This window comes from Musa acuminata, chromosome BXJ2-5 (genome assembly GCF_036884655.1).
Source record: "Musa acuminata AAA Group cultivar baxijiao chromosome BXJ2-5, Cavendish_Baxijiao_AAA, whole genome shotgun sequence".
Lineage (NCBI taxonomy): Eukaryota > Viridiplantae > Streptophyta > Magnoliopsida > Zingiberales > Musaceae > Musa > Musa acuminata.
This window is the reverse complement of record NC_088342.1, coordinates 2,408,594-2,421,585: the sequence shown is the minus strand read 5'-3', so window position 1 is coordinate 2,421,585 and position 12,992 is coordinate 2,408,594. Positions and strand designations below refer to the sequence as shown.

At 38.4% G+C, this 12,992-nt stretch overlaps 1 protein-coding gene and 1 long non-coding RNA gene across 2 annotated transcripts; both read left to right on the top strand.

Annotated features, from left to right (window-relative positions):
• The first annotated feature begins 303 nt into the window (after positions 1-303).
• LOC135612110 (uncharacterized) lies at positions 304-3,355 on the top strand. Its single transcript, XR_010486775.1, has 3 exons — positions 304-645; positions 1,454-2,918; positions 3,171-3,355. It is a non-coding gene; the product is annotated as an uncharacterized LOC135612110 (long non-coding RNA).
• A 7,427-nt stretch (positions 3,356-10,782) lies between these two features.
• On the top strand, positions 10,783-12,699 carry XTH5 (probable xyloglucan endotransglucosylase/hydrolase protein 30). Its single transcript, XM_009401141.3, has 4 exons — positions 10,783-11,081; positions 11,168-11,268; positions 11,607-11,815; positions 12,043-12,699. The coding sequence occupies exons 1-4, from the start codon at positions 10,898-10,900 to the stop codon at positions 12,560-12,562; spliced, it is 1,014 nt and encodes a 337-aa protein (XP_009399416.2). The 5' UTR covers positions 10,783-10,897; the 3' UTR covers positions 12,563-12,699.
• Positions 12,700-12,992: the final 293 nt, after the last annotated feature.

Sequence of the window (12,992 nt, the reverse complement as noted above, 5' to 3'; positions counted from 1 at the left end):
TTTCTAATGTATTAAAGAGTCCAGCATCTGCATGCATGTCTTATTCCTCTTTTGTTACAAGAATATATGATCTTAAAATAAGAACATCAAATAATAAAACATCCACATCAATGGCATATTCAATTTAATCGATCATTTCCATGTTTTTTTATTTTTTTCACTTTATAACAATACTCCTTACGATATTTTAACTATTAGGTGTCTTCTCGACGCCACGTCATATACGTCGTCTGTTCCTCGTGTCTCCTCGAAGCCACATCATACGAGTCAAATCCTGCCCACTCGGCCAGTCGTACTCCAACGGATTTCGATTCCCTCCCTAGAATCAGAAACCACCCCGTTCCGTCGCAGCGAACGACCCACAAAATATCGGACCCCATCAACGGTCGTAATTTGATCTGGAATCTACAGGCTCGTTTCTGGTCGTTGGATGATGTAGTCTTTCCTCCTTTTTTTACCTCCGGTCGCAAGCAAGCGAGGTATCGTCGGCCGTTGTCCGTTGCTTGTAACCGCCCGCCCTTCGGCCGGCCACGCTGTCGCTCTACTTGCTCTTTCTCGTTATTGGGATATGAGGGCCTTCTTACTCAGGGAAGATCGAGGAAGGGAGGGAACCTTTCTGGCGGAGATGTGCTCCTTTTTTCCTCGGTAAGTCGATTGTTCTCTCCGATCCTGATGTTTTTTTTTATTCTTTGGCTTGTTTCTTCAGTGCGATCGTCGTTGTTCCTTCTTATTTTTCTAAATGTTTGTGTTCTGTTGAGTAGTATTATTGTTCCAGATGACTTTTGTTGTCTTTTGTCTGCGTTCGGCGGTGATTCTTGTGAAAATAGAATCTGATCTTGCGGCAGTGGGGTGAAATTGAGTGGTTGAGCAGTGCTATTTATTGTTTGATCATGTGACAAAGATGATTAATTGTTTGTTCTTATTTTGGTTGGTCCATGAAATTCTCAGTTTCAGGGTGTTAATTGAACTTGATGATATTTTCTTGATATCAAGAGAGCTTAAGAACCGATGACACCAATCCACAACTGCCCTAAGATATGTATCCTTGAAAATTTTCATTGTCATTCTGGAATCTTAGTGGACGCAACAAAAAACACGAACGATCCTTTTTCCTCGCCATAAGAAATCGAAAGGTTCACAAACCAATTAGTCTTCTTTGAACACAAAAATTTTGCTAGTCCACAAACATCACCGGCTGTGCCTTTGCCCGGCACCTGGTTCCTCTCTTTATCTTTGAGAAGTTCTGGATTCAATATTTCTAAGAAGATATTATAGTGGTTAAGACGAATTGTGTGCAGTCATGAGGTCGATCAAATATTGAAAATAATAATAATAATAATAATGCCAGCGTGGTGGTGCTACTCTAACGCGATTCACCCCCCAAAATACTTTTCTTAAAGATATAAAAGATTACAAACAAGGGATCTGACTGCAGCTTTTGGATTGATTACAGACAAATTCTGATGGGAGCCTTATGGTCGCCAGGCCATTCGTGGTTACTCTCACTTTTCTTAGCGCAGTAGTTATTTGCATTCCATCCGGTCTGCCATGGCCTTAGAAAATACAGCAGAAATCATCGGCACAACAGAGCAATGCTTGCCAAAGGAAAGTGCAGTTCAGTTTATAAACCCTATTCAGATGCACCACTGTTGGGCTCAAAAGTCCCATCAACATTAATTTTGATCCAATCAATCGGAGTGGGGCCCTTTAAATGAGTGTTGTTAGCTATACTCTGACGAGATATTCCGTTACGTGAATTTGGTGGTCTTCATGGGGACAAGCCCCTTGAAAAGAATTGGTCAGTGGTTGATGTATGCTTCTTGGAGAAAATGGAGTGATGGTTACAAAGGTATTGGCAAAAGTGAAAAAAATCATGCACACTCTGAAGAGAAAGAGAGAACCTGATGCAATTTTAACTAATTTGGCCATGGCATTGTAGCACATCCAAATAATGCAAACAAATTTTCTCCAGGGGATTGGGACTTGATGCATTGTGAAACTAACTTCAACTGCAGTTTTCAGAGCCAGGTTCTCAATAAATATCACAATTTCACAAAAAGTGGGTTGCCTGGTCAAGTGCTATCTTACGAGGAAGGTGTATGAAATGATTTTCCTCAATATCATTAATTTGGTCCAGGAAGATTTCTGGCTAAAGGAGTTACTGAAGCAGACGTTCAGAATTAGCATTTTTTGTTTAAATTTATTCCCATGGTTCACATCAATTTGTAAACAGGATTACACAAACCAATTTCTTGGATTGATGCAGATAGCAAATGTTTCTTCCCAGGAGTTTGTTTTGAACATTATGAATTAAACAGGTACTACCATTTTTGCAAAGGTAAACAAATACACATGATTCTTGATCCAAATGTGAAACATGATATTGATGCCCATATTGAGATATCTGTTAATGCAGCTGAAAGCTACTGTTCACGACCTGATAATGGGGATGCGTCTAATGTCAAGATGGTCAAGAGCGAAGAAAATTCTGTCATTATGAGAATAATTGTGCCGAAGGCAATGAAACTGTCGTAGAGAATGATCCATGTTCATTCCTTACTTCCGATATCTCTGCTTGAGGAACTTGGCAAGAAAAGTTGTTAAGGCCTGCTAGTTATCAGTGATTCAACAGTGCTCTGCAGGACATGTTGCTGCATGGTTTAATTAAAGTTATTGATGTTGAGGACATCATTCGAATTCTTAAAACTCCAGTGAATGGTGACTTGGGTTTGGTTCGATTTAACCTTTTCCAAGAGCTGGTTGCAATCGCTGAAAAAGTTGTGGCAACGCGAGTGTCCTTATGCCTGGCTTGCTTCCTCCAAAAACGCTGTGGAAGAGATGATGTTGTAGGAGTTCTTGAAGAAACCTGTGTTTGGTATTGGCATTCATCTTGCACCAGCAAATTGCCCTAATATATGGTGACATTTTGTTTCAACCTTATGATAAGTACCTTTTGGCAATAACTTGAAGACCCTAATTTCTTGTTCTAGAAGACTGCAAACAGCTTTCTATTTTAGATTTCAGGGTTCCTGTTAATCATGCACTATTCTGTTTTTTTCTTTTTGTTGCCAATGATCTATGTTGAAGAGATGCACATATATTAACCTTAGTGCTAGATATTCTGATGTCGATTCAAATGATATTATCCTTATGATTTTGCACCTTCTTAGTATGGGAAGCATGGAGTTGATTTCTTCTGGATTTAAGCAGTGTCAGCCCAGCCATGAAAATAAAGCATTACATAATATGGGATTTGAATATGTATACTCATACCTATGCAGAATATGGTCTATAAAATTGCCAACCATTGCCAAAGGTATTTTTCTTAGAATATCTTTTGTTGATTTCTACAGATTTTCCTTTATTGCAAGCTATATTTTAAAGCATGTATTCTATATGCGGCTCAAAACTTATTAATGATACTGAAAATAAGGATAGATGGAGAGATTGTTTTTATAATATAAATTATTTAATGAACATTTCACAAATGACTTAACCCTAAATATAAATAATAGTGGTAGAATTAACAATAAAAGTAGGTAAGAGTGCTAGACTTGATGACATCCCTATTGAGGTTCGGAAGAGGTTAGGAGATTGAGGTATAGTTTGGTTGATTGTTTTATCCAACATCTTGAGATCTAGAAAAATGTTCTGAAGGGCCTTTTAGTACCAATTTATAAGAATTTATAAGAGTAAGAGTAATGTCCAAAAATATTGTTATTATAGAGAAATTAAGGTTATGAGTCACATTATGAAACTTTGGGAAAGAGTGATTGAAACTTGAATAAGACATGAAATAAATATTCTCGAAAATCAGTTAGGTTTTATGTTTGGAAGATCAAGGGTGGAAGCTATCTGAGATAATAAATGGAAAAGTATAGAGAGAAGAAGAAAGAATTTTTATATATATTTAGAGGAGGTCTATGATAGAGTTTGTATTGATTTATTATGATGAGTTTTAGGAAAAGAAAGATATTTTTACTAATTATATTGATGATGATATAAATTATATGTATGATAGTTTAATCATTAGTGTTAAGACTACATGGACAGCCTATTAAGTTTCCTATTAGTATAGAACTAAAAAAGGAAGTAATTATCTTTTCATATTAGTAATGGACAAACTTATAATTCATATTTAGGATAAACCTCTTAGGTGTATTTTATTTGATGAGACTTTAAACAGAATTAATTCTCAACTTAAGGTATAGTTTTTAATTGAGTAGGATTAAGATTAAATATATGAGATATAATTTTAATAATATTGCAATTAGAAGTTTTATTAAGTAAATAATTTTATATTTTAGATTAATTATGTAACAAGATGAAAAGATAGATGAAGAAATTGTTCATAGAGTAAAAACTGGATAAATGGAGAGGAGCATAAGAAGTTTTACATAATCATTGGGTTTATCTTATATTAAAAATAATTTTATAAAATTATTGTTAGACCAATAATGCTTTATGGATTTGAGTTTTGCGTAGTTAAGAAATAATATAAACAAAATATTTGTATGCTGAAACGAGGATATTGAGATGGATGTGTGGAATTATAAAAAAAAGATAAGATATGAAATATTTTTGTTCGTTAATAATTTATGACTAATTAGGTATAGCTTTGATAGATGATAAGATGATGACAACAATTTATAATATAGACATGTGATAAAGAGTCTCATAATTGCTGAAGTTAGAAAATGCGAATCTATTAATATTAATGATATGAGGAGAGGTAGAGGGAGATTTAGAAACTATAAATAAATATTTAAACAATATATTTTTTTACAAAGATCAATAAGGGTAAAGGATCATGTAGTCGATCTTAAATAGTTGAGATTTTAAGGTTTTATTATTGTTGTTGTATTTTATATTGTACATACATTATATATATCTGCTTTGAAAAGTTTTGATTCTATGCATGGCTTATTTCAAGTTTATTTTACAAATTTTTTTTTTTTCTTGCAAATGCTTAGAGTCTAGGTCTTAGTCGATTAAGATCTTGTATTGCCAAGCTATTCAAATTAATTCTTCAGTTTACAAATATATATTTGTGATTAATTATTTGGTTAATTTTTTATGTCGTTATTGTAACATCACGATTAGTCTCACGTCGGAAGTGGGTTGAAACTAAGATTGGCTTATAAGGATTTAATGGATATCCTACTATTAACTTTAGCCTAAGTATTTTGACCCAGTGGTTCAAGCTCGATGAAGTTTACACGTTAGTTATCCTATTAAGTTGGATAATAACATTTGGTATTAGAGTTGACCTAGTATTGAAGTATAGTATGAGGCTCGAGTAGAAAAGAGCTACCAATGGATGGAGCCAAATGGTACGTTAAAGTGTGGAGCCACCACTAGATTATGCCTTACATACATCATACTAGAGTTTGATTTTGGACTATATCGAGCTTTTACGAGGACATCAAGTCCGATCGTAACATCTTGATTAGTCCCACATCAGAAGTGGGCTAAGACTAATACTTTTAATTTCAGCTTAGGCATTTTGAGTCACTAGTTCAGGCTCAACGAAGTTAATAGATTAGTTATCCAATCAAATTGGGTATATTTCTTTAAATTATGTAGTCTCATGCTAAAAGTTTTTTTTACATTTGCATGACAAAGCTTCTGAAGGTGTTGATATCTGAACCTTCTCCATGTTCAATTAGTTGGTATTTAGATTCAACTACCAAAGTCCTTCAGATTACAATAATGTTTGTGATTTTATTTCATGAACTATAGTACTTCTTTTTCTTGTTGCCAATTATTTGATTGTGTTGCCCCCATTGTTCAGTAGGATAGGTCAGCCATCACCACTTTTGGGAAATCAGTCTCCAAGAACTCCAACCTCGCCATGGATGCCATTTTCAATGTTTGTTGCAATTACAACTAAATTGCCTTCTCTAGACATAGGCTTATTCACTACACATTATGAAGTATTTAAGGTCATAATTTCCTTTGACAAACTACTATTTAAGATCTCATGAGACTTCATCATCCTAAATGACTCCATATGGTCCTATTTCCAGAAGTGGAAGATCAGTAGGAATGACCTGGTTAAAACACAGAGGCAGATAATTGGTGATAAACTATTGGTATCTATAATACTGAGGCTAGAACACAAGGATAGTAAGTCTTGATAGATGCAGGTGTAGTATCCATGGAAATTTTGAATTTCTATGCTTGAATCTGAACTTTTGGTGTATGCATAAGTTGCAATAGCATATGCAATCTAACATTTTGAGATCTTCATTGCTCATTCTTAATGATATATTTTGGTCCTGCTGGCTCTTATGAACTTCCTGCTAGTTCTGATCCATTACAATCCTTTATGGTAGGTAGGCATTAGGTTTTGCTTACTGCATGCACTGTTGAGAGTGGTTATATACATATTTTTTCATTTATGTAGCATCTTTCTATCAAAGGTGTTCCGTTTATTCGTCGGCTATGAACAAGCTTAGTGGGATATTTTAAAAGCTTATGTTGTTGAATTCAAAATTTTGAACTTTTGTTGCGAGTACTTACCTTTGCTGCTATCTTGACTGCCTTGTTCACTAAGAGGTTTTGGTTGCATGTATATCTCTGACAAGCAACTTGATGATCAATATGAAGCTCATGATTTCTATTTATCAAACAAGATTATAGTTCTAAAAGTCATAAGGTGATTGGGGCATCAAATGTGTTTGCCAATTCTGTCCCATATCTGGCTTGATTTGCATGAACGAACTGAGATATCTCCCACTTTATTCGCACATGTTTGTGTTAGAAGTAAGCATCACTTCCTATATCTGAGACCTCTTTTGCATATGGTGTAATGTTTATACACTTCACGTGTCCTTGTGCCTCTCATTTATTTTCCTAACGGAGTGATTGCTGATCAAGTAGCAGTCTCTTCCCTCCTAACATCTTGGTTTGTTCTTTTTTAATCTTTCTTATGTTGCTACCCTATTGTTTCCTTATATTTGCTAGATAAAAGCACAAATTGGTTCCTATATTTTAGACCTAAGAGGCATCTGCTATGTATAATTTGCTTCCTTGTTTTAATAATAAAAATTCACCAACTAGCAAGATTTGCAGATGGCTCCAGTGGCAGCCTACCTTTTTTTTTAAGTTTCCATAATCAATTTCTCTTCTTCTAATAATTTGCATCCTTTTTGTCACATCTTTGCTGTCTCACAGGCCTTCTCTGGAATTTTATCTCAGCTGGGAAAACCAACAGGGTAAATTATTAGGCAGTACTATGGATGTGGCGAAATTATGGCATTGTACGCTGTATGCTGACTCTTATTTTTGGCAAGATAAAACAAGCATAGATATTTATAAATATTTAATAATTTTTTCACCAATTATCACCCAAACCTCGAAAGATCAAGGAAATTTATATTCATGTTATTATGTGTTTTGATGCATCTGTTATTAATTGTAGGCAGTGGCTGTATCATGCAGTTGCCACCTGTGGCAAGAAATCAACCTCCAAAATCCTGGTCTAAGAACCTGTAGAACGAGCATTGACGTGGTGAAGGCACCTCCTCAGCTTACAGCACGCTTGCAACGTTCATACAATGGCTGGTGAACTTGGTTAACTGCAGGTACGGGTAAATTTACTGGTTATTATCTTGATGATGTTAGAAACCCTCAATAGGTTATATGATTTAGGAAAATAGTTCATACCCTGTGTAGAAATGTTAGTTAATTTTTGCTTTCTTACTTAGAAGTGTCTGTTTGTTGTTGGCATCTGGGAACGGTATTACAATAGTACGCTTGTTTGCCGGTTAGTATTATGCTATCCATCAGAAATTGAGAGTTCAGTAGTTGTTCCGCTTGGAGTCTAATGAGAACAGGGAGGCATAACTTGGAGTTGATTGAGTTGGACAACTAGATAGCAAGGATGCAAACTCTATCAGTCTGCATCTAACCACACATGTAATGTTATGATTGCTTAAATATTTTTTATTCTGTAATAAAATCGAGATTGCTGGGAGGATTAATATGGAAAACAGAATACTTATATATATATATATATATATATATATATATATATATATATATATAGAGAGAGAGAGAGAGAGAGAGAGAGAGAGAGAGAGAGAGAAGAAAATATTAATAATTAAGGTTTGTTGCTATGTAAAAACGCTATGCTTGTCAAGATTTTGGTACCAGGATGGTGTCAGAAAAAAAGGACAATTTTAAGTGCTTATAAGATTTTCTCTAGTAAATTTACAGCCAAAGAAAGTTCTCTTATATTTAAGTGAAGGAATATACAAGAAATTTTTCGGTTGATTGAAGATAATATTTTTCCTAGTATTGAAGAATTTGGATTTTTATTGGTTGAATGTCCAACCACATGAATCTAAATAAATTGTTTCTTGAATTTATATCTTGATGTTGATTCTCTTGATTGTTCTTTTAGTATGAAGATCATATAATATGTTTAGACGGATCGAGTATTTATAGATTGAGGTTATAGTTTGGTGATCAAAGTGTGATCATTACCAGAGGAGCTGGTCCTACGTCTCTTTCTTCTCAAAGCCTCCACCAAAACCCATACTCAGAGACCTGGCAACCACCACCCCCCACCATCCGCGCTCTTATCCTCTGAAAGCAGGTGGAGGACCAGGAGAAGGTTCCCTCGAGCCCACAAGTGAGTTAGTGGCGAGACAAGAACGCAGGATCCGTTGGTGCTTCACAAGGTTGGTATGGTACAGCTCATCATGCATGCTGCCTCAGTGTCGTATCCCAGCGGGCCGAGTTGAAGCTCTCTCTCTCCCTCCCTCATCCTCTCCTCTTGATTGCATGTGGACAGCTCCTGTTGAGCTACCATTCTCCCTCAATTGGTTTATTCTTCTCGGTCCCCAGTTGGTAGGACGTCCGTCATGTGTCACCCAAATGACGCCCAGTGGATCCCCACCGGCCACCTTTCCAATCAGTTAGTGACACGTCCCCGTGCCACTTGGGTCAACTTCCCGGGTCAGCGTCTTTCTTCTTCTTTGGGGATGGGAATCTGTGGTGGCGCAGGTTGGTGGTGTGTTGATGTCTTTCCCCGTCAACATCTCTCTGCTTTCGCTTCTGCTGATCAAAAAAAAAAAAACATATATATTTTGATGCTCACATCACATTCCTGCGCAGATAAGCACAGAAAATATATAAGGTTTCCTTTCCTTGTGGCAATACAGTTGTTCAGTGGGTCCACTTACCGAGTGATGTCGATGTTTGGTGCACCTCATCTGTGACAAGAAGGGGACTTCCGTGGCCTATTCGAAATATAATCATTGATATATTATCTTTTTTTTTAATTATAACTGTAATTGTAATTGGTAATAGGATTGGCTTTTTTTTTGGGGAAAGGAGGATTCATCTTCTAATTTAAATGTTTTGGTATGCAAAAAAACTTATAAAAATAAGTGATGAAAGTTTTAATCAGTTAAATTAGTTCGTACCTTCAAAAAAAATGACGGATGAAGTTTTAAATCCTCGATTATGAGATTTTGAGAGTTGATATTAATATTTTAGGTGTACTCTTGATCCTGTATGAAAACATCAGTAGGTGGTAGATAATATTGAGAAATAATATCTTATAGTTGATTGGCACAGTAGAAATAATTATAGTTATAATGTTTGTGTTCCTTAAAAATGCGAGAATCGAGAACAAAACAGGTATTTTTATTTTTAGATTATATAGTACCTGTGATATTTTCTTCATGTGTACTGTTCTAAGCTGGTGAATTGAAGAAACGGGAGGTTGTAGGTGCAAATGATAGCCAAGTTTAGTAGTTGGAGTGTCCTTCACAGTCTCTCTCGCCAGTGAAATTTTGTCCTGTCCTCGATCGGACTCAACTCTTCTTCGTCTCTTTCTGTGCCCAAGGTTGCATCTTCATGGCACCGTCTTTTGGTTAGCTGCATAGAATAGTTTCTCTTGCAATAACCAGCATGACAACGATGAGCTACTGAATGAATGGAAGGTAGCCTATCTTATTACATTCAATTGCTTGCTTTACCTAAGGGAGGTTATGATATGAGTACGTAGAAGGTGGGTTCTTATTGGCCTCTCTCTCTCTCTCTCTCTCTCTCTCTCTCTACACCCCCGTGTCAGGAGAAAGAAGCTTTTGTTTCTTCACTAACAAGGCACTTGGGGATAGGTGGAAGTCGCTTTCCTCACACGTAAAGACGTGACCATCCAACTAAGTTGTACCTCTACTTCCATGCTTTTCTAGGGGAACTCCTCTTCTACATACACAGTTTGTGCATACTTGGTCAAGCCTTTACTCGTTCAAACTTGACTCGTTCACAAGCTTAATATTAAGTTTGATTTCAATCGGTAGCGGTCTGTCTTAGATAACCCATGTCACTTTTTTTGATGAGGGTAAGATAATACATGTATTTCGTGAAAGAAATCTACAACTCTTAGCTTACTCCGATGTATATTATCTTGTATCTAAGAATTATGGTTGAAGGTTAAACTTTTGGTTTGGTCCTAAGAATTAATATAATCAAAAAAGAGATTTTAATGGATGATGATGATGAATAAAAGGTTTTAGCGATGGATGACTCCTTATCTTCTCCTCTATTAAAGTCTTCTTTTATGATTTGTTAAAGTCCACCATTATTTTAAAGGAAATTTTGTTTAATGGAAGCAGTGGGCATTATTGGCCATTTGAGTGAAGAGGCAACATGGAGAAGGATGAGAACAAACATTTGGTGGCCATGGAACTGGTCCCATCCTTCTCCTTCACCTGCCTTTCCATGATATAATTCCCCAATTAAATCCAGTCATTATATAAAAAGGCTGAAAAAGAAGCCTCTCTCTCTCTCTCTCTCTGTGTGTGTTATATACAGCTGAAGAAGGAGAAGATAAAAAGTGGAAGGAAGAGAGCAACGAGCACAAGAAAGAAAGAACGCCATGGCTACGTCGACCACCTTCTTCATCTTCTTCCTCCTCCTGCTCACCCGGATGGCGGCCGTGGCGGCCTTCGACGTGCCGACGACACCCTTCAGCGAGGGCTTCTCCCACCTCTTCGGCAACGACAACCTCATCCGCTCCAAGGACGACCGGTCCGTCCGTCTCTCCCTCAACCGCTACTCCGGTAACCCCTCCACCCGATCGACCGTCTTCATCCTTAGTCTTACGTCTCGAGCACGCAACTAAGAAGATTATGGGTGCGGTCATCAGGTTCGGGCTTCATCTCTTCCGAACTCTACGAACATGGATTCTTCAGCGCGTCCATAAAGCTGCCCAGGGATTACACCGCCGGCGTCGTCGTCGCCTTCTACGTGCGTCACGGTCTCCTCTTTCTTTGCCCTTCCTTTTGCGTACTGCTTCATCTTTTCTTTATGCGTGTCGTTATTCCCCGAACCCAGTCGATGCATGCAGTCCATATTTTTTTGGTTGAAGTCAATCGCTTCGAGAAGCGTGTAAGTTCATCACATCACATGTAATACATATATATGATCGATCACATGACGTAAGGATCGAATGCGAGAATACAAGGAAGCATTTGTTTACATCAACAGGAGGTGAGAGTAGCAGAGAGATCACATGGCGTAGCTTAGATGGCAGTAAAGAGTCGATGAATGCGAAGTTGATTGGTTTCGACGTTGAATGAGTGCAGACATCCAACGGCGACATATTCCCCAACACGCATGACGAGCTGGACTTCGAGTTCCTCGGCAACGTGAGAGGGAAGGACTGGAGGATTCAGACCAACGTCTACGGCAACGGCAGCACCGCCCGCGGCCGGGAGGAGCGCTATCTCGTCCCCTTCGACCCCACCGAGGCCGCCCACCGCTACTCCATCTTGTGGACGCCTGACTACATCATGTACTGCCCTTCTTCCCTTCCTTGCATTGGCATGACCAAGACGTGGTAGTCTTTTTTGGGCGTCGAGCTCCACGTTGGAGCTATCGATCGGTTTCGCTTGGCACGGTGCGAGGCCCATTGTTGCATGCTCTTTTCGTCGAGCTCAAGATGGGTTCACGGTCGTGATGATTCATGGTCATGCAACGCTTACGTTCTTCTTCTTCTTATCGCTTGATTTTTCCCTGCAGATTCTACGTCGACGACGTGGCCATCAGAGAAGTCGTGCGGAGCGACTCCATGGGGGGCGACTTCCCGTCGAAGCCCATGTCGGTCTACGCCACCATCTGGGACGGCTCCTCCTGGGCCACCTCCTACGGCAAGATCAAGATCAACTACAAGTACGCGCCGTACGTGTCGGAGTTCTCCGACCTCGTCCTCCGCGGCTGCCGCGTCGACCCGATCCAGCAGGTGGACACCGCCGAGCGGTGCGCGGAGACCGTGGAGGAGCTCATGTCCGCCGACTTCGCCCTGCTGACCCCGATGAAGCGCGCCGCCATGCGCCGGTTCCGCGAGAGGTACATGATCTACTCCTTCTGCTACGACCAGCACCGGTACGGCAACTTCACATTCCCGGACTGCGATTACGTCTCGCCGGAGCACACCAGGTTCGGGGAGTGGGGTAACAACAGGTTTCCTCCCAAGGAGGTCCGGCGATCAAGGCGACGGGTCCGGAAGCCAAGCCCCATCAGCGTTCAATCATCGGAGTAGAATCGATCTTGTTTGTCCATAGCGATGGGATTTATTGATTCTTTGGTGTTTGCGATGCTAAGTTATATCAATGTAGAGAGCATCGGGGATTGGTGTTCGAAGTTGGTGCCGCAAATAAAGATGAGTTCGTTCAAACAGATCCATCGGGCATTTAAGAGAGCATCAGTTGGTGATGTTGTGCTTTGGCTTCTGTTTTCCTGCCCCCCCTTTTTTTTCTTTTACACCTAAATTAACATATAAAAGATTTTAATTGAATAAAAACAATAATCTCAATTTTTATTTTACAAAAATAAATGAGGAAGACATAATTTGAATATATAACGTATGCATCGGATGAAATGTAAATATGAGTTTGCTCCAATATCATCATAAATATGTTGATTAGATAACCAATAATTTTAAAATCTTAAGTTAATATAGATGAGTCCAT